Source organism: Pelophylax lessonae, assembly GCF_965119305.1.
Source record: "Pelophylax lessonae genome assembly, chromosome: 12".
In the NCBI taxonomy this organism is placed as follows: domain Eukaryota; kingdom Metazoa; phylum Chordata; class Amphibia; order Anura; family Ranidae; genus Pelophylax; species Pelophylax lessonae.
Genome location: NC_138779.1, coordinates 171,776,585 through 171,804,440, shown reverse-complemented (window position 1 = coordinate 171,804,440; position 27,856 = coordinate 171,776,585). Strand labels below are relative to the sequence as shown.

General features: G+C 46.9%; 1 protein-coding gene across 1 annotated transcript in view; it reads right to left on the bottom strand.

The window, feature by feature from the left end:
- PNKP (polynucleotide kinase 3'-phosphatase) overlaps positions 1 to 27,856 on the bottom strand; it is a 213,542-nt gene that overhangs the window by 99,380 nt on the left and 86,306 nt on the right. Inside the window, exon 6 of the mRNA XM_082273922.1 lies at positions 7,704 to 7,761. Within this exon, the coding sequence (XP_082130048.1) occupies positions 7,704 to 7,761 (58 nt within the window). The remainder of the gene's footprint in view (positions 1 to 7,703; positions 7,762 to 27,856) is intronic.

Sequence of the window (27,856 nt, the reverse complement as noted above, 5' to 3'; positions counted from 1 at the left end):
TTGGGCTCCTGTACACAGCTAGGCTCCCAAAAAGTCTTACACATGTGTGGTATCCCTGTACTCCGGAGAAGTTTGGGTGTAATTTCACATATACCCGTAAAATCCATTTCTCAGAATTCATTGACGGACACAGCGCTCCATAAATCATAACTACTGGGTAATATTGCCTCCTCCAGGAGTAGGGCTAACAAAAAAACACCTAGCTACGCCCGGTCCTCAGCTTGGTATATAAACCCCCTTTCTGCTGTAGATAATCTAGTAGCAAGCAGTATTAGAAGTATCAGAACTCTATAGAGGAGTGGGTGCTGTGTCCGTCGATGAACTCAGAGAATCAGAGAAATGGATTTAAAGTACAAAAATCACATTTTCTCTTTCGTTCATCAACGGACACAGCGCTCCATAAATCATAACTACTGGAACATCCAAAAGGAAAATGAGGGTGGGGAACATAATCCAGGGCTAAACATAAGTGCCCCTAACCAGGACACAGGAGCCTTAACTGGGTCAAAGGAGCCCCGTCTGAAAAAATAAAAAGTTAAAGAAAAACACCCCTCAAGAAAGAACATATACCTTATATATGTTTGTGAAGGTATGCACTGACGACCAAGAGGTCACCTTGCAAACTTGCGATATTGATGCCTGATGGCGGAAGGCCCAAGAAGCACTCAGCGCCCAGGTAGAATGCGCCGTGACACGGAAAGGTGGAACCTGACCTTTAATGGAATAGGCCTGAGTCATCGTCTGTCTGATCTGTCTGGAGATGGTAGTGAAAGAAGCAGCCAGCCTTTTCCTTGTCTGTCCGTAACCACAAAAAGCGAGTTTGACCTCCAAAAGGACTCTGTAGCTACAAGATACACCTGAACCACAGCCAAGGTATGCAAAGCAGGAATGATGGACAGGGACGAAGAACCACTTTATCCCTATGGACCACCAAATAGGGACTGCGAAAGGATAATACCGCCAATTCGGATACTATGCGGGCCGAGGTGATAGCCACCAAGCACGTCACCTTCTGGGATAACAGACAAGGGAATCTCCCAAAAAAATTGTCAAATGGAGGTTTCTGGAGAAGCGAAAGCACTAAATTGAAATCCCATGGCGGCAAAAGAGACCGTACAGGTGGAGACACATGTCAAACCCCCTGAATGAAGGTACAAACTAAAGAGTGCATGGCTATGGGTCACTGAAAGAAGATTGCAAGGGCAGACACCTGGCTCTTGATGGTACACAAGGCCAACTTCTGATCAACGCCCCGTTGAAGAAAGGTTAAGATCTGAGCAAAAGAAAATAATAGAGGATGAGAGCCAATTAACTCCATGAAATGTACGCTTTCCATGTACAATGGTATATCTTGCTGGAAGACAACTTCCTCGCCTTCACCATAGTAGGGATCACTGATCCAGACAATCCTCTATCCCACATTACTGTACCTGGCTTTTAATAGCTAAGCCATTAAAACCAGCGACTAAAGCAGGACAGTAGATCAGCCCTTGGGACAACTAGTCTTTTCTGAGAGGAAGCTCCCAAGGGACATTTACAGCCACCAGGATGATTGGAAGATCCTCGCTGTTGATTACTCGCAGAAACTGCGGAAGAAGCCTTAGCCGAGGATGATACTGGCCTTACCATGCCAGAGGAACCGTGAGCTCGCCACAAACTTTGGTATCCTCCTGTAGAGCCAAACCTGCTAAAGGAGCTGCATGTAGGACTGTGCAAACAGAACAATCTTAAAGGTGGATACCACCAGGCTTAGAACCTGTATGCAAATCGGGAGAGAGAACTATCTGTGACAGCTGCGGGAGAATCACGGCCTGTGGTTCCTGAAGTGTGTCCAGAGGAAGGTCACCCTGGTCAGAATTAGAATCAGACCCTGGACAGGAATAGGGGGGACCTTAGGTAGATAAGACATCACCTGAACCTTTGCAGGAATAAAATTCACACAAGAAGACTCAGGACCTAAAAAAAAAACCTGAAAAGAACACTTTGTTCCCCTTTCTCTGTACCCCCTAAAGAAACATTTTGCGGACCTCCTTGACGCTCACAAAAAGGGGTCTCGTGTGCGGGTCCAGAGAAGCTAGCTTTAGGCTTACCAGACCAAGGTTGCTTGGAACCTCACGGGGAGGATCTGAAAGATCTATTTCCAATATTCTCCATAACAGGAGCACAAAATAATTTTCTATGGGCTGAGAAGAAGGGCCCCTGTCTTTGAGGAGGCTCCTTCCCTTTCCTTGACTGTGGCAGGAAGCTACTCTCTCCCCCCCCCCCCCCCGTGATACCCCTAATGATGTCATCCAGGGGAACCCCAAGCAGGCGATCGCCTTGAAAGGGTAGATCAATGAGAACTTTCTTGGAGGCTTGGTCTGTGGACCAATTCTTGAGCCACAGCATGCGCCTAATCACCACCGCTGAAACAGAAAGTTTGGACAGCACAGGAGCTGTATTCAAAGCTGTATCACAAATAAACTGCAGCCCATGGACCAACTGGTCTGCTAAATCAACATAAGCAGCAGGGACCTGTTCACCCACCTGGCCCTGGCGCAAAAGCCTAGCCCATTCAGTTAGGGTCTGAGACACCAGGGCTGAGTTTAGGGTACCTACTCTATATTCACTATTAAAGGTTTAACCCCTTGATCACCCCAGTTAACCCTTTCAGTGTTTCATTAGCACAGTGTAGAGATTTTTTTTTTGTGATCACTGTATTAGTGTCACTGGTGACGCTAGTTAGCGTCAGTGTCCATCTTAGTATAGCGTCAGGGTCACGCCACATACAGTCAGGTCCATAAATATTGGGACATCGACAATTCTAATCTTTTTGGCTGTATAATGGATTTGAAATGAAACAAACAAGATGTGCTTTAACTACAGACTTCCAGCTTTAATTTGAGGGTATTTACATCCAAATCAGGTGAACGGTGTAGGAATTACAACAGTTTGTATATGTGCCTCACACTTTTTAAGGGACCAAAAGTAATGGGACAGATTAACAATCATAAATCAAACTTTCACTTTTGAATACTTGGTTGCAAATCCTTTGCAGTCAATTACAGCCTGAAGTCTGGAATGCATAGACATCACCAGGCGCTGGGCTTCATCCCTGGTGATGCTCTGCCAGGCCTCTACTGCAACTGTCTTCAGTTCCTGCTTGTTCTTGGGGCATTTTCCCTTCAGTTTTGTCTTCAGCAAGTGAAATGCATGCTCAATCGGATTCAGGTCAGGCGATTGACTTGGCCATTGCATAACATTCCACTTCTTTCCTTTAAAAAACTCTTTGGTTGCTTTCGCAGTATGCTTCGAGTCATTGTCCATCTACACTGTGAAGCGCCGTCCAATGAGTTCTGAAGCATTTGGCTGAATATTCTGGGCTGCTGGAGAAGGGTAAGGCCACACCAATTGCTCTCAATTTGACAGCCGTGTCGGCGTGTGGCCCACCCTTGCATAGCTGTCAAATTGGGAGGAGTGGCTGTGACCTAATTGACATGAATGGGACTGCCTGCACAGGGATGCACGAAACACTTGTTATATCATTGTTTTGGAGTGGTGTTATTACTGAGCGTGAACAGAAACTGGATTTAATGGACAGCTGTGTAAGGGAGAGAATATGGTCAAATAATTTAAAATCAACTAATCTGTGAGGTAAGCCTTCAGAACAATTCATTAATGAAGATTTATTTATTAGAGATGCAAATTGGTTACTGCTTCTTAATATATTACACTTCCTTTGTTTGATTAATTAGTGATTGAGATTTTTTTTTTGTTAGCTTAACCAGTTCTGGACCGCCCACCGCATATATACTGTTGCAGGGCAGCCTGGCTGCGCAAAATTACGTATAGTTACGTGATGCACGCCCGTGATATGGTTTAAAACCGATCAGTCATTAGGTCCAGGCCAATGATTTATGGCCTGGACCTGGTCATCGGTTCTGACTAATGTAAACACAGGCATGGGAAATTATGCAATCTCTCCTGGAGTCTTTTTCGGTTCCAGAGGGAGAGGAGAGAGCATCAATAGTGAGTACACAAGCACTACACTGACACCAGTACACACAGGCATATTTATCACCCCTTATCACCCCCCAGTTAACCCTTTAACTCCCTGTCACAGTGTCCCTATATACAGTATACAGATAATTTACTGATCACTGTATTGGTGTCACTGGTGACGCCAGTTAGAGCCAGCCAAAGTTAGCTCCAGCCGAAGTTAGTGGTAGTCATCGTCAGTCCCAGATAGTGAATATATGGTAGGTACCCTAAACCTATTAAAGGTTTAACCCCTTGATCACCCCAGTTAACCCTTTCACTCCCTGTCAGTGTTTCATTAGCACAGTGTAGAGATTTTTTTGTGATCACTGTATTAGTGTCACTGGTGACGCTAGTTAGCGTCAGTGTCCATCTTAGTATAGCGCCAGGGTCACGCCACATACAGTCAGGTCCATAAATATTGGGACATCGACAATTCTAATCTTTTTGGCTGTATAATGGATTTGAAATGAAACAAACAAGATGTGCTTTAACTACAGACTTCCAGCTTTAATTTGAGGGTATTTACATCCAAATCAGGTGAACGGTGTAGGAATTACAACAGTTTGTATATGTGCCTCACACTTTTTAAGGGACCAAAAGTAATGGGACAGATTAACAATCATAAATCAAACTTTCACTTTTGAATACTTGGTTGCAAATCCTTTGCAGTCAATTACAGCCTGAAGTCTGGAACGCATAGACATCACCAGGCGCTGGGCTTCATCCCTGGTGATGCTCTGCCAGGCCTCTACTGCAACTGTCTTCAGTTCCTGCTTGTTCTTGGGGCATTTTCCCTTCAGTTTTGTCTTCAGCAAGTGAAATGCATGCTCAATCGGATTCAGGTCAGGTGATTGACTTGGCCATTGCATAACATTCCACTTCTTTCCTTTAAAAAACTCTTTGGTTGCTTTCGCAGTATGCTTCGGGTCATTGTCCATCTACACTGTGAAGCGCCGTCCAATGAGTTCTGAAGCATTTGGCTGAATATGAGCAGATAATATTGCCCGAAACACTTCAGAATTCATCCTGCTGCTTTTGTCAGCAGTCACATAATCAATAAATACAATAGAACCAGTTCCATTGGCAGCGATACATGCCCACGCCATGACACTACCACCATGCTTCACTGATGAGGTGGTATGTTTTGGATCATGAGCAGTTCCTTTCCTTCTCCATACTCTTCTCTTCCCATCACTCTGGTACAATTTGATCTTGGTCTCATCCAGCCATTGGATGTTCCAGAACTGTGAAGGCTTTTTTAGATGTTGTTTGGCAAACTCTAATCTGGCCTTCCTGTTTTTGAGGCTCACCAATGGTTTACATCTTGTGGTGAACCCTCTGTATTCACTCTGGTGAAGTCTTCTCTTGATTGTTGACTTTGACACACATAGACCTACCTCCTGGAGAGTGTTCTTGATGTGGCCAACTGTTGTGAAGGGTGTTTTCTTCACCAGGGAAAGAATTCTTTGGGCATCCACCACAGTTGTTTTCCGTGGTCTTCCAGGTTTTTTGGTGTTGCTGAGCTACCAGTGCGTTCTTTCTTTTTAAGGATGTTCCAAACAGTTGATTTGGCCACACCTAATGTTTTTGCTATCTCTTTGATGGGTTTGTTTTGTTTTTTCAGCCTAATGATGGCTTGCTTCACTGATAGTGACAGCTCTTTGGATCTCATATTGAGAGTTGACAGCAACAGATTTCAAATGCAAATAGCACACTTGAAATTAACTGTGGACCTTTTATCTGCTCCTTGTAAATGGGATAATGAGGGAATAACACACACCTGGCGATGGAATAGCTGAGCAGCCAATTGTCCCATTACGTTTGGTCCCTTAAAAAGTGGGAGGCACATATACAAACTGTTATAATTCCTACACCTTTCACCTGATTTGGATGTAAATACCCACAAATTAAAGCTGAAAGTCTGTAGTTAAAGCACATCTTGTTTGTTTCATTTCAAATCCATTATACAGCCAAAAAGATTAGAATTGTGTCGATGTCCCAATATTTATGGACCTGACTGTATGTGGCGTGACCCTGGCGCTATACTAAGATGGACACTGACGCTAACTAGCGTCACCAGTGACACTAATACAGTGATCACAAAAAAAATCTCTACACTGTGCTAATGAAACACTGACAGGGAGTGAAAGGGTTAACTGGGGTGATCAAGGGGTTAAACCTTTAATAGTGAATATATGGTAGGTACCCTAAACCTATCTGGGACTGACGATAACTACCACTAACTTCGGCTGGAGCTAACTTTGGCTGGCTCTAACTGGCGTCACCAGTGACACCAATACAGTGATCAGTAAATTAACTGTATACTGTATATAGGGACACTGTGACAGGGAGTTAAAGGGTTAACTGGGGGGTGATAAGGGGTGATAAATGTGCCTGTGTGTACTGGTGTCAGTGTAGTGCTTGTGTACTCACTATTGATGCTCTCTCCTCTCCCTCTGGAACCGAAAAAGACTCCAGGAGAGATTGCATAATTTCCCATGCCTGTGTTTACATTAGTCAGAACCGATGACCAGGTCCAGGCCATAAATCATTGGCCTGGACCTAATGACTGATCGGTTTTAAACCATATCACGGGCGTGCATCACGTAACTATACCTAATTTTGCGCAGCCAGGCTGCCCTGCAACAGTATATATGCGGTGGGCGGTCCGGAACTGGTTAAGCTAACAGAAAAAAAATCTCAATCACTAATTAATCAAACAAAGGAAGTGTAATATATTAAGAAGCAGTAACCAATTTGCATATCTAATAAATAAATCTTCATTAATGAATTGTTCTGAAGGCTTACCTCACAGATTAGTTGATTTTAAATTATTTGACCATATTCTCTCCCTTACACAGCTGTCCATTAAATCCAGTTTCTGTTCACGCTCAGTAATAACACCACTCCAAAACAATGATATAACAAGTGTTTCGTGCATCCCTGTGCAGGCAGTCCCATTCATGTCAATTAGGTCACAGCCACTCCTCCCAATATGACAGCTATGCAAGGGTGGGCCACACGCCGACACGGCTGTCAAATTGAGAGCAATTGGTGTGGCCTTACCCTTCTCCAGCAGCCCAGAATGTGTGGCTGTTATTTTTTCTGAGCTCAGACAGAGGACAGGTCAGCCTGTGTGTGGTACTTAAATAGACATTTATGCACTGATAGGGTGGGAACACAAGCACTGCACATGCACTTATCCCTGAGTGGCAAGGCTGAAAAAATGTATAATAATGCTTTCCTGAAAGAAGCACGGAAGCCACAGTTGTCATTCTTCACATGGTAGTTGCTTTCATTCTAAAATTCTTGCTTCAATATCTTCAGTCACTGGGCCAAAATAAGCATGCAAATGGACTTCTGACTTACCAAACATGCATACTCAATGGTCAGTGGCTCATAAAATAGTTCAGTCAAGCAGCTAGCATTTTCAGAAAAGGTGAACCTTAACAGCCCTAATATTTCTCTTAGGAAAAAATGAAAAAGAATACATTGCCACTTTATATAAGGAGAACGTGTATAACCAATCACTCCTGTCTACCCAAAAACACGTACAGCATTTCAAACATGTATGAAGTAGAGAAAAAACACAAAAAAAAAACATATTATGCAATAAGTTTTGGTTGAGCTTGCATCATAGCCATCATCTCTGCTGCCCAGGTGCAGTAAAATGTAAAATGTACCTTAAAGCCATCTTTCAAAAGTTCTTTCAATTTTTTGGGTATTTCAGGATACAAAATTCTGCAAAATATAGAAAACAGATGCATTTTGTAATGACAGAAATATATTGACATGCTGTCAAAACAAAGAAACGACAGTGGAGCTAGATACAAATGCACAGTAATCTAAAAAAACTTACATTAAATGTTTCCTAACCACTTTAATACAGAGCACTTTTACCCCCTTCCTGCCCAGACTAATTTTCAGCTTTCAGTGCTCTCACAATTTGAATCAATTACTCAGTCATGCAACATTGTACCCAAATGAAAAATATATATTTTTTTTTTTACACAGAGATTTCTTTTGGTGGTTTTTAATTTGCTTTGCAAAAGCAGCGAAAAAAAAAAAGCGAAAATGTTGAAAAAAAAATGGATTTTTGTCTTACCGTAAAATCCTTTTCTCTGAGGTTCACTGACAGACACAGTTTCAGTTCTTCAGATCATTGGGCTTATGCTCTCCCACTCTAGGAGTAGGACTAGGCAGAAACCTTTTTGGTTACGCCCCTGGGGCAGTCCCAGAAGGTATACCATCACTTCCTGCCTTAGGACTAGAGTTTTTTCTGCCTAGTCAGGAGTAAGGACCTGGATCTCTGCTGGGATCTGTGGTCCTGGAATTTTTTCCTATTTGAATGGAATTTTTCACTTTTTCTTTATTATTTTTGTTCCTGTGTGAACTACAATCAACTGTTCCAGTGTGAACTACAATCAACAGCCGGACTGGGCGATGCACTGGATATCCTAGATACCTACTGTCTTCTCAGTCTGGCCTGCGAGTGTGACCTACCTATTAGCTCCGCGCTAAGTTGGCCACTACATAGCCCCACTGGACGGGGGCTGACCGGCCAGTGAAACACCTCACGAGGTCGCATAGCCCTGATGACAACAATAGTCACGGCCAAAGTCGCAGAGTACCTCAGGACGCAGCACCCCCATTCCAAGATGTTATGCCCCTGGGGCAGTCCCAGAATGTATACCATCACTTCCTGCTGTAGGACTCCAGTTTGTAACAAGCAGTGTCAGAAGAAGAAATAACTCAACCCCAAAAGAGGGGTGGGCGCTGTGTCTCTCAGTGAACCTCAGAGAAAAGGATTTTACGTTAAGACAAAAATTCAGTTTCCTCTTTCATTCACTGGCAGACACCGCTTCAATTCTTCAGACCATTGGGACGTCGCAAAGCAGTGTCAATTTGAAGGGTGGGGAAAAAAAACACAGCAAACGCAGAATTCAAAACAAGGCTAAACATAGCCAAACAGGTAACAACAGGAGCTCAACTAGGAAGAACTGGAGCTCACCACCAGGAAAATTTTCACCCTCAAGAAATCGGAAGCCTCCGCAACTGCAGCCCGCAAAACTTTGCGGCCAAACACAGCATCCGAAGATGCAAGCACATCCATCTCAGAAAAGTTTGTGAATGTGTGTACAGATGACCACGTAGCTGCCTTGCATTTCTGAACCACTAACGCCTGATGACGGAAGGCCCAGGAGGCACTATGAGCCCTTGTAGAATGTGCTTTAACAGGGAAAGAAGGAACCTGAACCTTAATGGAGTAGGCCTGCACCACCGTCTGCCTGATCAACATGGAAATGGTTGCAGCAGATGCGGCCTGCCAATTACAAGGTCCATCCGTAAGAACAAACAAAGAATCGGCAATTTCCATACATTGTATGTCCATTACATGTAAACATGTACAACATCCATCAATTAAAGTATCAATAATATCACATGGGCTACGGACTGATAAGTATAGTACTCAAGAAGAGCTGCCTGACTGGATTCGTTTGCAGCTATAAAAGGTGCATGGTTTGCGCCTATCCGTTACTACTTGACATGTTTCACGGAAACATTCCGCTTCTTCAGAAGTTTGTGTGTTTATAATGTATACTGTAGTGGATAGAATATGAAGTGTAAATTATCTGAACAAATATTTTTTTAAACAATTCTACGCCAGTGATTATCAAAACTCCCAGATGCGCAATTTGACAGTGGGTCCGGAGCGCCTTTTCCGCGAGTCAGGATTGGTTGCTGTCCGGATTGTGACGCCTCTCAAGACGCTGCTCACAATGATCCAACTACTGGCGGTCATGATGGCGATACTCATCGGGAGACAGTGAGTGAGAGATATCCATGGTTGTAATTTGGGGGCTTGGTCTTATCTAATCCTTGCTAACTGGTTTTATTTGCTTCTCTAACCTTCCTGTGGTGGGTCCTTTGAAGATGATGGGATTTATGGATTTTTGCCCTCTGCCTGTGGAAACCTAGAGCGGTATACAGCTTGGGGATCCTCCTGCTAAACAGTATATTAATCTCATACTGCTTTATTGCTTCATCCCTATAAATCTGGTTTTAGGATAGTGTGGATATGTATCGTACCTGACCGCCAGCATCATTTATCCATCTTTTTGGAACTCTGCAAGGGTAGGAAATAATAGAATTTTTGTAAGAACTTATCGTAAAATTCTTTTCTCTGAGTCCTGTGACAGTCGCCGCCCACTCATACAGTCTGCACTTCTGGGTATTGGTCTTATCCACAGGAGTAAGCTAGGCAAAAGATTTTGTTAGAAAAACATTCACAAAACCTTTGTATAGACACACCTACAGGGGGCTGTCCCTCTGGTCCAATACCCCCAGCTAACAGCATTCCCAGATCAGTTTGGTAGCAAGCAGTGTAGAAATCCATGAACCCCAAAAGAGGGGTGGGGGGCGGCGACTGTCAGAGGACTCAGAAAAAAGAATTTTACGGTAAGTTCTTACAAAAATTCTATTTTCTCTTACGTCCTCTGACAGTCGCCGCCCACTCATACAGTCTGCACTTCTGGGACGTCCCAAAGCAGTGTAGATGTGAGGGGTGGGAAACGTAACTGTCAAAAAAGGCAACAGCACCCAGGTCAGAGAAAAGAACATTTTCTGAACCAGAAAGGTAACCACTGGGTAACAGGGAAGATCAACAGGAGCGAACAATCCCAGGAAAGCAAAATAACCAAGGGGGAATAAACCCCAAAAGGAGGAGACAAGCTAAAAACCGCCATGTCTCCCCTAAGGCACTGCCGCACTCAGAACTTTGCGGCCAAAAGAGGCATCTGCCGATGCCAGAACATCAAGTTTATAAAATTTAGTAAAGGTATGCATGGACGACCAGGTCACCGCCTTGCACACCTGGGACACCGACGCCTGATGGCGGAAGGCCCAAGACGCACTAACCGCTCTGGTAGAGTGCGCCGTGACAGGGAAAGGTGGAACCTGATTCCTAATTGAATAGGCCTGTACAATCGTCTGTCTGATCCATTTGGAAATGGTTGCCGCAGACGCAGCCATATCCTTCCGAGGTCCCTCAGGAAAGACAAAAAGAGAATCCGACTTTCTGAAGGATTCAGTAGACGACAGGTAAACCCTGATCGCCCTTACCACATCCAAGGAATGCAAGGCAAACTCCTTAGGATGCTTAGGCTTCGCACACAGCGAAGGTAAGACAATGTGCTAGTTGAGATGGAAATCCGAAACCACTTTCGGAAGAAAGGACTGATGAGGTCGCAAGACTACTTTGTCCCTATGAACAACCAGATAGGGGGAACGGCACGACAGGGCCACCAACTCCGACACTCTGCGAGCAGATGTGACCGCCACCAGAAAGGCAACTTTCCCGTGACAGCACCAGCAGAGGAATCTCCCGGATGTCCTCAAAGGGAGGACGTTGCAAAACGGACAAAACCAAATTCAGGTCCCAAGGAGGCAAAGGTGCCCTCCTAGGGGGAGCCAGATGACGCACCCCTTGAATGAAAGTGCGGATCAAGGAATTCGATGCCAGAGGGCGTTGAAAAAGAATGGCCAGCGCAGATAACTGGCCCTTGATAGTGGTCAGCACCAGGCGCTGCTCCACACCAGTTTGCAGGAACGCTAACACCCTCGCTACCGAAAAGGAGCGGGGATGGAAGCCCTGCGATTCACACCAGGCGAAATAAGCCTTCCAGGTACGATAATAAATCTTCCCGGACGAGGCTTTCCTAGCCTTAAAGTGGAGTTCCACCCTAATTTTATACTTACCTCCATCTTCTCGCTCCGGGTCACCTGAAAAACAAATGGCTAATCGCATTTTTATTTTTTTTTTTACTTACCTCGTAGCGAAGAAAATATACTTACCTTACTTCCTTCTTCCTCCTTCCTCGGCCGTGGGCACGTCGTCACTTCCTGGCTCTGCAATGATTCCTGGGAGCTGAACGTCATAGCTCCCAGGAATCATTGCGCCTGCACCGGCCCCGACGTCAGTTCCGGGGCGCGCGCGTCATCCCCTTCTAAACAGCTTCTGGGCATGCCCAGAAGCTGTGGAGGGATGACGCGCGCGCCCGGAAGTGACGGAGGGGCCGGCGCAGGGCATCGTGGGACCGAAGAAGGCGGAAGAGGACTCCGAAGAGGATCGCGCTGGCTTCAAGCTGCCCACATCTGAGATGGCAGCGCTGGACAAGACTTTTTCAAGGTAAGTATTTGTCCTAACAGGTAAGTGCAACCCGGGACAGATCAGAGGCTAGCCATTGTGGAATGCACTAGCCCTGACTGTCCCGGGGGTATTAAAAAAAAAAAATTCCAGGGTGGAACTCCGCTTTAAGTAAGGTAGGAATGACCGCCGACGAGAGACCCCTGTCTCTCAAGACCTGTCTTTCAATAGCCACGCCGTCAAAGCCAGTGACTGTAAAGCAGGATGGAAGATCGGCCCCTGAGACAGAAGATCGTCTCGTAGTGGGAGCCGCCAGGGAGGCTCGACGACCAGTTGCATGATGTCCGCGTACCAAGACCGGCGCGGCCAGTCTGGGGCCACTAGAATCACCAACCTCGGTTCCGAGACCAACCTGCGAAGGAACCTGGACAACAACTGAATTGGGGGAAAGGCATAAATCAGGCGATACCAATTCAAAAGGCACTACCAACGCGTCCGAGGCATCTGCCAGAGGGTCGCGTGTTCTTGCCACGAACCTTCCCACCTTGTTGTTTAGCCGATACGCAAACAGATCCACATCCGGGGATCCCCACCGCGCACACAGCATCTGAAACACCTCCGGGTGTAGGGACCATTCCCAATGGTCCAGGGTCTGGCGACTCAGATAGTCCGCCTGCCAGTTCTCCACCCCCGGAATGTGAACATTGCCGAAATCGCCGGGACCTGCGTCTCGGCCCAAGACAGAATCTCGGCCACTTCCTTGGCCGCCTGGGCACTCCTGGTGCCCTCTTGGTGATTGATGTAAGCCACCGCAGTTGCATTGTCCGTCTGCACACGCACAGGGCGGCCCTGAAGACGATCCGACCAACGAAGCAAACAGAGCCTGATTGCTCGCAGTTCCAAGACATTTATCGGTAGGGAGGATTCCCCCTCCGACCAAGTGCCCTGGGCAGACAAATTGCCCAGAACGCCACCCCAGCCCGACAGGCTGGCGTCCGTGGTTACCACAGCAAAGGTCGAAAGGATTTGTCTTCCGCCAGAGACGGAGACTGGAGCCACCACAGAAGATCCTATCTGACTTGGGGGCTCAAAGAGATCCTCCTTTCCAAGGAGTGAGGATGCCTGTCCCACCTGGTCAGAATCTCCGCCTGCTGAGATCATGTGTGGAACTGTGCAAAGAGTCCGGAGTTTGTCCTCCGGAAGAAAGACTTTCGCCTGGGCGGCGTCCAGAATCATCCCCAGGTAAGGGAGACGAACAGAAGGGGACAATGTCGACTTCTGAAAATTGATGGTCCACCCGAACTCCTGGAGCGTCTGAACCGTGGTTGACAGATCACGCAACAGTGGCACTGGAGCTCGACCTTAAAAGGAGCTCGTCCAGGTACCCAAGGATGGCAATCCCCCGTACCCGCAACAAGGCTAGAACAGGAGCCAACACTTTGGTAAATATAAATTATTTGAAAGTGTGTGATCTTATTTAAAAACTTACTAAAAATTCACATAACCAGGTACAAATGCCAGTGGTGCATACATATACAATATATATAAATAATTAATATATAAAGTGCAAGTGCTGTACAACAATTTGTGCAAAAATAAAGTGCTTAAATGTGCAGCCACGGATATGTTAAATAACATAAATTATTGTACCATAAATAAATAATAAAACAATAAAAAAATATTGTGACTACTATTTCAGTGCTTAAAGCGGAGTTCCGGGCACAGAAACCATTTTTCAATAAACATACCCCCGGGACAGTCAGGGCTAGCACATTCCACAATGGCTAGCCTCTGAACTGTCCCGGTTCGCACTTACCTTTTAGAAGAAATACTCACTTATAAAATTTCTTCCACAGCGTTTCCATCTCTCTTGTGGGCAGCTGAAGCCGGCGCGGTCCTCTTCGGCGTCTTCTTCCGCGTCTTCTTCTCCCAGAATGCGCCTGCACCGGCCCCTCTCGTCACTTCCGGTGCGGCGCCGCATTCCTCCACAGCGTCGCCCGGAAGTGACGAGCGGGGCCGGTGCCGTCGCATTGATTCCTGGGAGCGATGACGTTCAGCTCCCAGAAATCAGTGCAAGCCCGGAAGAGACGACTGAGCCTCGGCACAGAGGGAGGAAGTGAAGACTAGGTGAGTATCTTCGATCTTCAATTACAAGGTGAATAAATAAAAAAAAAAAACCTAACTATCCAATTCCTTTTCAGGTGAAGGTGTAGAAGCGGACGGGCACAAACAAAAAAATATCGATTTTGTGCCCGGAACTCCGCTTTAAGTGATTTTTTAAAGTGCTTATGGGTCGTTCATAGTCCAAGTCAACTCATGCAGGGAAAAAAAACTTGAATATATTAATTGCTTGGATCTTGGGTGCTCCGGTGATGGGGTGTGACACTCTTTGCTTCTTACCAGATTGAAGCAGGTCGCAAAGACCCCCAACGCCTACGATCCCTTTATATAGGTGGATCAGACCTTACGGACTCCTCTTTCTTTAAACAGAATATACTGCTCCTTTCTCCTATTTTTCCTTGTGTATTACTCATATGGGTGAGGGTAGAGCCCACATATAGAAAGACACATAAAACAGCCAAAATAGTGTAATACTGTTGATTTAATATAGGTGCATAGTAATTACAATGATTGGCTCCTTACATTTAGTTGTGCCATTTCTGGCACTGGGCAATTCGCATTTGTTGCTGCGGGTATCAGGAAAAAAAAGCTCTACGAGGGTCTGCAGTACCCTCTCTTGAGTCTCCTTCCCCCCCTTCTAGCGTGCGGCCCAGCCTGCGCTCCAATGCTCTTACTCGCTACTTCCGGGTTTAGCAGAGACCGGGTTTGAGCAAAGTGGTCTCTGCTAAACCCGGAAGTAGCGAGTAAGAGCATTGGAGCGCAGGCTGGGACGCACGCCGACCGCCGCACGCTAGAAGGGGGGAAGGAGACTCAAGAGAGGGTACTGCAGACCCTCGTAGAGCTTTTTTTTCCCTGATACCCGCAGCTACCAATGCGAATTGCCCAGTGCCAGGAGGGCACAACTAAATGTAAGGAGCCAATCATTGTAATTACTATGCACCTATATTAAATCAACAGTATTACACTATTTTGGCTGTTTTATGTGTCTTTCTATATGTGGGCTCTACCCTCACCCAACAGAATTGCAGAAAATGGCTGCTGCCCTCATAATGAGGCCAAACAGCCTGCCCACACCTAAAATGGCGGTCCCGCGGTTTTACACCGATTGCGGCCCCCACACACCATGTCTGTACCCCCAAAATGTTGCCGAAGCACCTCAGGGACATGAGGGACCCCCGCAACCCTCAACACAGCGGTAGAACTGCCACAGCGCCCCCGCAGGGACCGGGAAGGGACACACAGGGTCCGCACTGACAGACATGAGGGGGATATCACAGATCCATGTGCACTGCCATCCCCATAAACAGAGGGCCCACAGACACACCCCGACAGACAATGCCATAGACAGAGGGGTATCATGGTACTCACCGGTCCAGCGAAACATGGGTACCGCTCTGTGACAGGAAGCCTCCCACTCTGGGTGGTGGAGCCGTCAGCCGAGAAGGACGCTAGCAACACGCGGCGTACCGCAGTTGAGACATTCCAGCGAAGTAGCCACTTTGCAGGCTCATCCCTGAGGACAAGAACATGGTCGTTTGCGAGGCCTGGGCGTACACATAACCTGCTAACGCTCGATAGCAGGCTGGGATTCCATAAGGCTTTAGGACAACCAGTGCGATTCCCAGCCCGCAAACGCTGTAGTCTTCCGAAGTCCGACTAACTAAGTGCAGGAACAAATAAAAAGCTATTATTGTAAAGAAAAATCACTTTCTCAGAGAGAAAAAAATATAAGAAGAAAAAGGCTGAGATTGCAGCCCCAGCCAGGGAAAAGCCAGCCTACTCCTATGCTAGGCAAAGACAAACTGATTTGGGAATGCTTTTAGCTGGGGGTATTAGACCAGAGGGACAGCCCCTTGTAGGTGTGTCTATACAAAGGTTTTGTGAATGTTTTTCTAACAAAATCTTTTGCCTAGCTTACTCCTGTGGATAAGACCAATACCCAGAAGTGCAGACTGTATGAGTGGGCGGCGACTGTCAGAGGACGTAAAAGAAATTTATTTTAATTAGGATTTGGGATATATGACTATGGTGACACATTCAGTGATAATCCTCTATTTTTGACCATAGGAGCTGAACCTTGTAGATCCAGGAAGCAGATACGTGTAGCTCTTATGGTTATATTGGATTAACCTGGCTAAGAGCTTTATTCCATTTCATAGTTTGCTCCAGACATCAATGTTACAGGTTGGAATATACACTTTTGATGTCTTCTTATTTTATCCTCTTTTCTAATCTTTTTTCGGGTCTATTCTACCTTTGGTTCGGGTGGCTATCTTCTTAGGCGACACCACATCCGCCTGGAGGGAATTTTATGTGGCCTGGATCCTTTCCCTCTTCATTTTCCATCTGGTGGTGGTAGCACTGCATGGGAAGATCACAGCTGGGAGTTTTGATCCCAAAAAATTCTTTATCAATGTTTCATTCAAATGAAACCCCAAGACAACCTTAGGAAGGAACACTTGACAGGGTCGCCACACCATGTTGTCCCTATGAATCACCAGGTAAAGTGACCAACAGGACAACGCAGCCAACTTCGACACGCGATGTGCAGGAGTAATGGCTACCAAGAAAGCCACCTTCTGCAACAGAGTGAACAGAGGAATTTCTCAAATATTTTCAAAGGAAGGCCTTTGAAGCACAGATAGAACCAAATTGAGATCCCAGGGAGATACCAGGGAACGCACCGGAGGAGCCAGATTGCGAACTTCCTGCACAAAAGTGTGAACCAAGGACTTCGCCACCAACAGCCTTTGGAAAAAATAGCCAAGGCTGAAATCTGGCCCTTGATGGTGCCCAGAGCCAAACGGTGATGTACACCCAATTGTAGAAACTCCAACAGGTGAGACGCGAAACCTCCTGCGACTCACACCAAGTAATGTACGCCTTCCAAACTCGATGATAAACCTTCCTGGAAGTAGATTACCTAGCCTTCAACAGCGTAGGAATCACTGACTCTGACAGCCCTTGGTCTTTCAGCACCTGGTTTTCAATAGTCACGCCGTTAAAGCCAGCGACCGTAAAGCAGGATGGAAGATTGGTCCCTGAAAGGAAGTTTCCAAGGGACATCTGCTACCAGCCTTACCAGGCCTGCATACTAAGACCAGCAAGGCCAGTCTGGCGCCACCAGAATGACTGGAATCCCTTCTACCTTGATTCTGCATAACAGTCTCGAGAGAAGTTGTATTGGAGGAAAGGCGTAAATCAGACAATACTGACCCCAAGGGGCCTCCAGGGCATCTGCGGCGTCGGCCAGAGGATCCCGAGTCATTGACACGAACCTCTGCACCTTCCTGTTGAGATGGGAAGCCAGTAGGTACACATCGGGGGTCCCCCACCGAAGATAGTTGATGAAAATCCTCCAGGTGAAGAGACCATTCTCCCAGATCCAACGTCTGCTGACTGAGATAGTCCACTTGCCAATTCTCTACCCCCGGAATGTGCACAGCAGAGAGGGCGGGAACATATCAGTCTGCCCATCTCAAGATGCCGGCCACTTCCCGGGTCACCAGGGCACTCTTGGTGCCCCCTTGATGATTGACATATGCCACAGATGTAGCATTGTCCGATTGTATCGGCACAGAGCGTCCCTGCAGATGATCCGTGCATTGAGACAGATAAAGTCTGATCGCCCAAATTTCCAGGATGTTGATTGGCAACCTGGACTCTTCCCAAGTCCAGACACCTTGGGCCGAACACACTCCCAAGACACCTACCCATCCGAACAGACTGGCATCTGTAGTGATTACAGTCCAATACAGGGGAAGAAAGGGTTTTCCCAAACGTAGAGCCAGGGAGCAGGGCCATCATAGGAGAGATTCCCTCGAACCACGACTCAACAGAATCAGATTGTCCAATGACAGCAGATCCTTGTTCCATTTGATCGAAATCTCCCTTTGCAAAGATCTGGTTTGGAACTGGGCAAACGGAACAGCCTCGAAGGTAGATACCATCAGACCCAGTACCTGCATGCAAGTCCTGAGTGACGATCGATGGTTGGACAACAGGAGCCGAACAGCATCCTGTAGCTTCAGAAGTTTTGTCTAAAGGTATAAACACCCGGGCTGACGTTGAATCCAGTTATCTTGTAACCGGACCGAATCAGGTGGACCCATTTGTCCTGAATGATCAAGGTCCACAAATCCGGAAAGAAGCGAAGACGCCCCCCCACCCCAAACGCGGGTGAGGGCCCCTCTTCAGGCTGGGGAAGGCTCGTCTGTGGAAGCATCCATTCCAGGGTCTTTTGGAGCCTCCTGCAAATTTACGGGTGGATCTCGAGCCCTTTTCTTGCGAGCAAGCCGGATGAAATGGCCATTCGTGAGCCGAAAAGAAGGGACCTCGGTTACGTTGAGGTTCCTTGCCCTTAGCAGCCAGTGGAAGTAATGTACTCTTACCTCCTGTTAGAACAATAATGATCTCTTCCATAGAGGCACCAAACAGATGGTCACCTACAAAAGGAAGATCAGTCAGCACCTTTTTAGAAGCCTGGTCAGCTTACCAGTACTTCAACCAGATTATGCGGCGAAGGATCACCGCCATCACAAAAACCCTGCCAGCCAAGGGAGCCGCATCCAGGGATTCATCACAAATATACTGTAACCCTTGGATCAACTGATCCGCCAGCTCAGAATGGTGTTGACTCCCCTCTAGAACCTGGCGCAAAATCTTAGCCCATTACGTTAAGGTCTGGGATACCAAGGTGATAGCAAACACCGGTCTTAACATTGAACCGGCCACGGTGAAGAGGTACGGACTAGAGTCTCAGCTCTTTTGTCCACGGGGTCCTTAAAAGACGGGTAGTCTTCCACCGGCAAAAGTGTGGCCTTATTTAGCCTGGAAACCTGAGAGTCCACCAACGGTGGAACTGTTAGTTTCTTTAGAAGAGATTCCTCAAAGGGATATCTTCTAGCAAAATGCTTAGGTATACCAACCATGCGTTTCGGGAAAGCCCACCGACTAGTGACAATCTTGTCAAAATAGGCACGAAAGGGAAACACCTTGCAAGATTAGTGGGTGCCAAAATGCAACGACATAGCCTACTCAGCAGCAGCTGAGTCCTCCAACTTTAAAGTTTCCTGCACTGATACAATCAGGGCCTCCATCAGCGCTTTTTCATGCGTGGCTGCAGAGAAGGAGGACTTATCCTCACTATTCGAGCACTCAGCCTGCGTGGACACAAACCCTGTGGGCTGACTCTAGTCCACGGTGGCCAAATCCTCCTCAGACTCTGAGGAAGCAGAGGATACAGGTGAAGGTGGGGGGCACTTCTTGCCAGGTCTCCTTTGCAGTGCCATATCTACTTTGGCTACTAGCGACTGCAGGGCTACTGTCATGGCTGTCAGGTTAGACTGAGACCCAGAGGGTCCCGCAGCTTCCATTTCACCACCCAATCCACCCAGTGGATTGGGTGGTGAAACATGTGCCATAGGCTCTATGACCATAAAGGGTTAACAACTTTAAGACCGGAAGAATTTGCCCCCTTAATGACCAGGCAACTTTTTTCAACTTGGCACTGCGTGAATTTAACTGACAATTGTGCAATCATGCGACGCTGTACCAAAACAAAATTTACGTCCTTTTTTTCCCCACAAATAGAGCTTTCTTTTGGTGGTATTTGATCACATGTGCGATTTTTCTTTTTGCGCTATACACAAAAAAAAAAATCAATATTTTTCACATTCTGCTATATAACATTCCAAAATAAATAAATAAATAAATAAATGTAAAAATCAATATTTTTAACATTTTAGGCCAATTTGTATTCTGCTACATATTTTTGGTAAAAAAAAAAAAATCGAAATAAGCGTATTTTTATTGGTTTGCGCAAAAGTTATTGCGTCTACTAACTACGGGAAAGATTTATGTCATTTTTATTGTTTTTTTATTTTTTGTTTACTAGTAATGGCGGTGATCTGCAATTTTTTGCGGGACTGCAATATTGCGGCAGACAGATCGGACCCCTAACTGACATTTTTTACACTTTTGGGGGGACCAGTAACATTACTACAGTAATCAGTGCTAAAAATATGCACGGTTACTGTAATAATGACACTGGAAGGGAAGGTGGTTAACATTGTGGGTGATCAAGGGGTTAAATGTGAGCCTAGGGGAATGGCTTGTGGAATGACCATAGAGACCTGTAATCCTATATAAAAAGGATCACAGGGGCTCTATAATCATTCCAGGGAGAACGGTCAGCTGTGTTTACAACAGCTGACCATTCTTCTCTTTCAGCGCGGAATGATCGCGGGTGTCAGGCGGCAATTGGAGCCGCCTGCCCGCTGCATCGGCTTCCCTGCTGACGAGCGGGGGGGGGGGGGGGGGCGTAAGCGTGCCCCCAAGCCTCCTGCTCGCAACCGCCGTACATGTATGGCAATTTGCGCAGCAGCGGCTGCCTGCCGCAGTACATCTGCGGGCGGTTGTGAAGAGGTTAAACGGAACCATGCTGCTCAGCAAAGAAAAACATATTAAAAAAAAATATGGGGGGCCCCTCCCCCTGTGCACCGCTGGGGCACCACAAGAATCAGCGCACTCGCTGCGCTATATATAGCAGAGGAAAGTATATATTACCCCCAGAGACTCACCACCCCAGCTGGAGAGTGCCAAAAAATGATCTGCCACACTGCAGGAAGAGGAAACGCTGACCTGACACTAGAGGCCCACACAGCCTCAGTACTGCATTTGACTACAAGAAAATGGCCGCCAATGAAACTCTAAGGGGAAACCAAAAACATGGGCGCTGGACTACACAAACATGGCCGCCGAAGCCAGGAATACAGAGACCATGGCAAAATGGCGGCACCATGTGACGCTGCATGGGACCCTGGACCCCAGGGAAAAATTCACAGACCCCAGAAAGAGACCCCCCAGCAGCACCAGCACTCACTGCTCCTCCAGCCAAGCACCATGCAGTCCCCCTACCCAATTTCACCCATGCCCCCAAAAAGGGGCCGGGGGGGGAAAATAGGGCACAAACTTAAGGGGGAACCCCGCACAGGAGAAGTGGGAAACACAAGGGGGGAGGAAGGACACAGGAGGGACCTACCATCCCGTGGTGGGGCCCATGACCACCCCAGCAATTCCGCAGGAAAGGAGGGGGGACACTACTCACCACACCACGGTCACCAGGCGGGCGCCACTCCCAGCAGTCCACAGCAGGTACGCTGCGACTTTGGTCGTGACTACTGTCGTGATCAGGGCTATGCGACCTCGTGAGGTGTTTCACTCGCCGGCCAACCCCCGTCCAGTGGGGCTATGTTGGGGCCAATCTAGTGTGGAGCTAATAGTTGGGTCGCACTCGCAGGCCAGACTGGGAAGACAGTAAGGATCTAGGATATCCAAGTGCATCGCCCAGTCCGGCTGTTGATTGTAGTTCACACAGGAACAGTTGATTGTAGTGCACACAGGAAAAAAAATAATAAAGAAAAAGTAAAAAATGTAATTTAAATAGGAAAAAATGCCAGGACCACAGATCCCAGCAGAGAGCCAGATCCTTACTCCTGACTAGGCAGAAAAAACTGGAGTCCTAAAGCAGGAAGTGATAGTATACCCTCTGGGACTGCCCCAGGGGCGTAACCAAAAAGGTTTCTGCCTAGTCCTACTCCAGAGAGCGAGAGCATAAGCCCAATGGTCTGAAGAATTGAAGCTGTGCCTGTCAGTGAATGAAAGAGAAAAAATCTTTTTTTTTAGGTTTCTATTATAAAATTTTGTAAATAAGTCATTTTTGTTCAAAAATTTGGACCAAATTTTATACTGCTACATATCCTTAGTAAAAATAAAACAAATTAGTGGATATTAGTCTGTGTGAAAGTTATAGTGTCTACAAGCTATTGTGACAATCATTGAAAAACAATTACACCTGATGTACTGACGTCCTATCTGATTTCTTGAGGCCCTGAAATGTCAGGACAGTACAAATATCCCCCAAACTAGCCCTTTTTGGAAAGTAGACAGTCCAAGGTATTTAGTAAGAGGCATGGGGAGTTTTTTTAAGTTGGAATTTTTTCCCACAATTCTTGGGAAAATAAAGAATGTTTTTTTTATTTTTTTATTTTTTTCCCACACACAAAATTGGCATATTAACAAGTTATCTCTCACACACAGCATATGCATACTTGCGATTCCACCCCATGCTACTTATCCTGAGTATGACGATACCATGTGTGAGACTTTTACACAGCCTGGCCCCATAGCACATTCAAGCATTCTAGGAGCATAAATTACACAACTTTACACAAATTAACACATATTACAGGATTTCCTGACTACCTATCACATGTTTGAAGGCCATTGAGCTTCAGAACAGTGGAATTACCCACAAAATGACCCCAACGTATATTGTATATCTATGGAAAATGTGGAAAGAAAATGAAAACCAATTTTATTTTATTACACAAAGTTGTCAATTTATAAGATATTTCTAACACAAAGCATGTACAGTGCCTTGAAAAGGTATTCCTGCTCCTTGACATTTTCCACATTTTGTCATATTACAACCAAAAACGTAAATGTATTTTATTGGGATTTTACGTGATTGACCAACACAAAGTGGCACATAATTGTGAAGTGAAAGGAAAATGATAAATGGTTTTCAAAATGTTTTACAAATAAATATCTGAAAAGCGTGGCGTGCATTTGCATTCAGCCCCCTTTACTCTGATACCCCTAGCAAAAATCCAGTGGAAACAATTGCCTTCAGAAGTCACCTAATTAGTAAATAGAGTCCACCTGTGTGTAATTTAATCTCAGTATAAATACAGCTGTTCTGTGAACAAACAGCATTATGAAGGCCAAGGACGCACCAGACAGGTCAGGGATAAAGTTGTGGAGCAATTTAAAGCAGGGTTAGGTTATAAATTATTCAACAGATTTATTAAAATATATATGATAAAACCATAATGATGTCTGCTCACAAACATGGGCGTTAAACTCGCTCAGCAAGCCACATGAATGACTAATCTCTCACACAATGCTTGCTGGCCAAGAGAGGGGCCCTAAAAGGACCCAGCTGGCTGACACGTTTCAAAGGACTGGCCTTCTTCAGAGTCTCTAAATAAGGTCAGTCCTTTGAATTGCATCAGCCAGATGAGTCCTACCTCGGGCCCCCTCCCTTTGCTGGGCAGTCTAGGCAATGTGTGATTAGCTATTCATGTGGCTTGCTAAGCAAGTTAAATGCCCATGTTTGTGAGCAGACATCTTTATGGTTTTATCATATATATTTTAATAAATCTGTTGGATAATGCACTAGGCCAGTGCGCCCTCTTCTTTCTTTTTACTTTTTCAGCATGACCAGGAGGACCCCAGTCCTAGAGGGCAGCAAGGCATCTTAGGAATTATCCACTTTTTTACCAGACATTACGGACACTATAGAGTCAACCCACTCATCCGCGGGAGTATGTTGTTGTATTAGGTTATAAAAATATCCCAAGCTTTGAACATCTTACGGAGCACTGTTCAATCCATCATGCGAAATTGGAAAGAGTATGGCACAACTGCTAATCTACTAAGAAATGGAAATTCACCTAAACTGACAAGCCGGGCAAGGAGAGCATTCATCAGAGAAGCAGCCAAGAGGCCCATGGTAACTCTGGAGGAGCTGCAGAGATCCACAGCTCAGGTGGGAGAATGACTATTAGTCATGCACTCCACAAATCTGGCCTTTATGAAAGAGTGGCAAGAAGAAAGCCAATGTTGAAAGAAAGCCATAAGAAGTCCCGTTTGTGAGAAGCCATGTGGGGGACACAACAAACATGTGGAAGAAGGTGTCAGATGAGACCAAAATTTAACTTGTTGGCCTAAAAGCAAAACGCTAGGTGTGGTGGAGAACTAATGCTGCACATCACCCTAAACACACTGCCGTGAAACATATTGGTGACAGCATCATGTTGTGGGGATGCTTTTCTTCAGCAGTAACCGGGAAGCTGGTCAGAGTTGATGGGAAGATGGATGGAGCCAAATACAGGACAATCTTAGAAAAAAAAAAAAACTAAGTCTGCAAAAAGACTTGAGACTGGGGCGGAGGTTCACCTTCCAGCAGGACAATAAACCGAAACATACAGCCAGAGCTACAATGAAATGGTTTAGATCAAAATATATTTATGTGTTTGAATGTCCCAGTCAAAGTCCTGACCTAAAACCAATTGAGAATCTGTGAATCTCTGAAAATTGCTGTTCACAGATGCTCTACATCCAATCTGACAGTGCTTGAGCTGTTCTGTAAAGAAGAATCGGCAAAAATGTCACTCTCTAGATGTGCAAAGCTGGTGGAGACATACTAGAGCTGCACGATTCTGGCAAAAATGAGAATCGCAATTTTTTTTGATTCGACTGAAGATCACAATTCTCAAACTCTTTTTTATTTTAAAGATATATATTATTATTATTTTTTTAATTAAACATTTGAAAAAAAGCTGTGACTAGGATTACCCCCCTTCCCTCCTCTGTCATGATAATAATGGTTAAATAAAGACAGTTCACATTTGAAAAAGCATGGCAGGAATGTACAATTCAGAGAGGGATAAAGGGTGCAGTGTCCCAAGGGCCTATGTCTGAAGAAGAAACGTGGTGCCACCCATCCACTGCATCAAGTTGTCTCTTAGCTGACGTCAGTTCCTGTATTAGCGCCATTTGCATTCAAAGCTGGCTCCGCCGCGCCCGGTGGCTTTCCTTCCAGTACTGGCTACCTTAGCAATCCCACCACAATACCGATGCCAGCATCCCGGGGACACCCTTGATGCCAGCATCTACACAAATGGGAGCTGATAATTTTTACTATGCAGACATCCCAAACTGCAAAAAATCATTTCAGGGACGGGGCAATCTGCAACCCTACCAAATTTAAACACAACTAGAGGATGATCAAATGCAGTGCAATTAGTATACAGAGGTTTACTTCTTCTGAGAGGTATTAAAGGAACACACTAACCACCATGACCACTAACCACCGTCTGGTACTGCTGGCAGAGAGTGAGTGTGAGGAGCGGCGCAGAGCCAATGCTTCCTGTAGCTCTCCTTGGAGCATTTGATATTACTCCGCCTGTGACAGAAAGGAGCCTGAACTACACAGGAAGCATCGGCTCCGTTCTGACAGCTGAGCTCTGACAGTGACAGCCAGGATATCGCCTGGGTGTCAGGCAGCCGCAGCCCATATGCCAGAGACTTGGGATGTCTGGCTATGCGTCATCTTAACCCATTATGACTGCACTGAGAATCATGGAATTTGGGGATGGAGAGGGGAGGTTGACTCGAGATCGCGAACATTATACGATTAATCGTGCAGCTGTAAGACATACCCAAAAAGACTTGCAGTTGTAATTGCAGCAAAAGGTGGTTCTACAAAGTATTGACTCAGGGGGGCTGAATAAAAATGCACGCCCCACTCTCAGATATTTATTTGAAAACCATTTATCATTTTTCTTCTACTTCACAATTAGGTGCCACTTTGTGTTGGTCTAGCACATAAAATCACAATAAAATACATTTATGTTTTTGGTTGTAACATGACAAAATGTGGAAAATTTCAAGGGGTATGACTGTACATAGCAAAAATGACACCCCAAAATACATTCTGCTACTCATCCTGAGTATGGCAACACCACGTGTGAGACTTTTATACAGCCTGGCCACGTAGAGAGGCGCAACATGCAAGGAGCACCTTCAGGCCTTCTACGAGCATAAATTACATATCTAATTTCCTTACTACCTATCATACCTTTGAAGGCCCTGGATAGGAACTCGGGTACTCTGATGGGTTGCAGACGGGTACTTTGGGTACTCTAATGGGCTGCAGACGGGTACTCAGGGTACTCTAATGGGCTGCAGACGGGTACTCAGGGTACTCTAATGGGCTGCAGACGGGTACACTGGTACTCTGATGGGATGCAGACAGGTACTCGGGAACTCTCATGGGCTGCAGATGGGTACTAGGCTACTCTGATGGGCTGCAGATGGGTACTAGGCTACTCTGATGGGCTGCAGATGGGTACTAGGCTACTCTGGGCTGGAGACGGGACCTCGGCTACTCTGGGCTGGAGACGGGACCTCGGCTACTCTGGGCTGGAGACGGGACCTCGGCTACTCTGGGCTGGAGACGGGACCTCGGCTACTCTGGGCTGGAGACGGGACCTCGGCTACTCTGGGCTGGAGACGGGACCTCGGCTACTCTGGGCTGGAGACGGGACCTCGGCTACTCTGGGCTGGAGACGGGACCTCGGCTACTCTGGGCTGGAGACGGGACCTCGGCTACTCTGGGCTGGAGACGGGACCTCGGCTACTCTGGGCTGGAGACGGGACCTCGGCTACTCTGGGCTGGAGACGGGACCTCGGCTACTCTGGGCTGGAGACGGGACCTCGGCTACTCTGGGCTGGAGACGGGACCTCGGCTACTCTGGGCTGGAGACGGGACCTCGGCTACTCTGGGCTGGAGACGGGACCTCGGCTACTCTGGGCTGGAGACGGGACCTCGGCTACTCTGGGCTGGAGACGGGACCTCGGCTACTCTGGGCTGGAGACGGGACCTCGGCTACTCTGGGCTGGAGACGGGACCTCGGCTACTCTGGGCTGGAGACGGGACCTCGGCTACTCTGGGCTGGAGACGGGACCTCGGCTACTCTGGGCTGGAGACGGGACCTCGGCTACTCTGGGCTGGAGACGGGACCTCGGCTACTCTGGGCTGGAGACGGGACCTCTGCTACTCTGGGCTGGAGACGGGACCTCGGCTACTCTGGGCTGGAGACGGGACCTCGGCTACTCTGGGCTGGAGACGGGACCTCGGCTACTCTGGGCTGGAGACGGGACCTCGGCTACTCTGGGCTGGAGACGGGACCTCGGCTACTCTGGGCTGGAGACGGGACCTCGGCTACTCTGGGCTGGAGACGGGACCTCGGCTACTCTGGGCTGGAGACGGGACCTCGGCTACTCTGATGGGCTGGAGACGGGACCTCGGCTACTCTGATGGGCTGGAGACAGGTACTCGGGTACTCTGGGCTGGAGGCAGGTACTCGGGTACTCTGGGCTGGAGGCAGGTACTCGGGTACTCTGGGCTGGAGGCAGGTACTCGGGTACTCTGGGCTGGAGGCAGGTACTCGGGTACTCTGGGCTGGAGGCAGGTACTCGGGTACTCTGGGCTGGAGGCAGGTACTCGGGTACTCTGGGCTGGAGGCAGGTACTCCAAAGCAGTGTCTCTCCTGCACTGAAGTGGTATGCGAGAAGGTAAGTGGTCTTTGTACACACCTCAAGGTTGGTGTGCCCTACTCTTGTTGTTTTTCAGTGCATCTGGAGACAGGTATTTGGGTACTCTGGGCTGGAGACAGGTACTCGGTTACTTTCATAGGCTGCAGATAGGTACTCAGGTACTCTGGGCTGGAGACATGTACTCGAGTACTCTGATGGGCTGCAGATAGGTACTCAGGTACTCTGATGGACTTACAGACAGGTACTCTTTATTACTGGAGCAACCTGGGGACAGTACTTTACACTGTAAATGGTAACTCACTGTAACTCACTGAGAACCTGGTAACAGCGAGTTCGTTTGTTGACATTTGTGACCGGCTGTGATTGGACACTCCTCTCCAA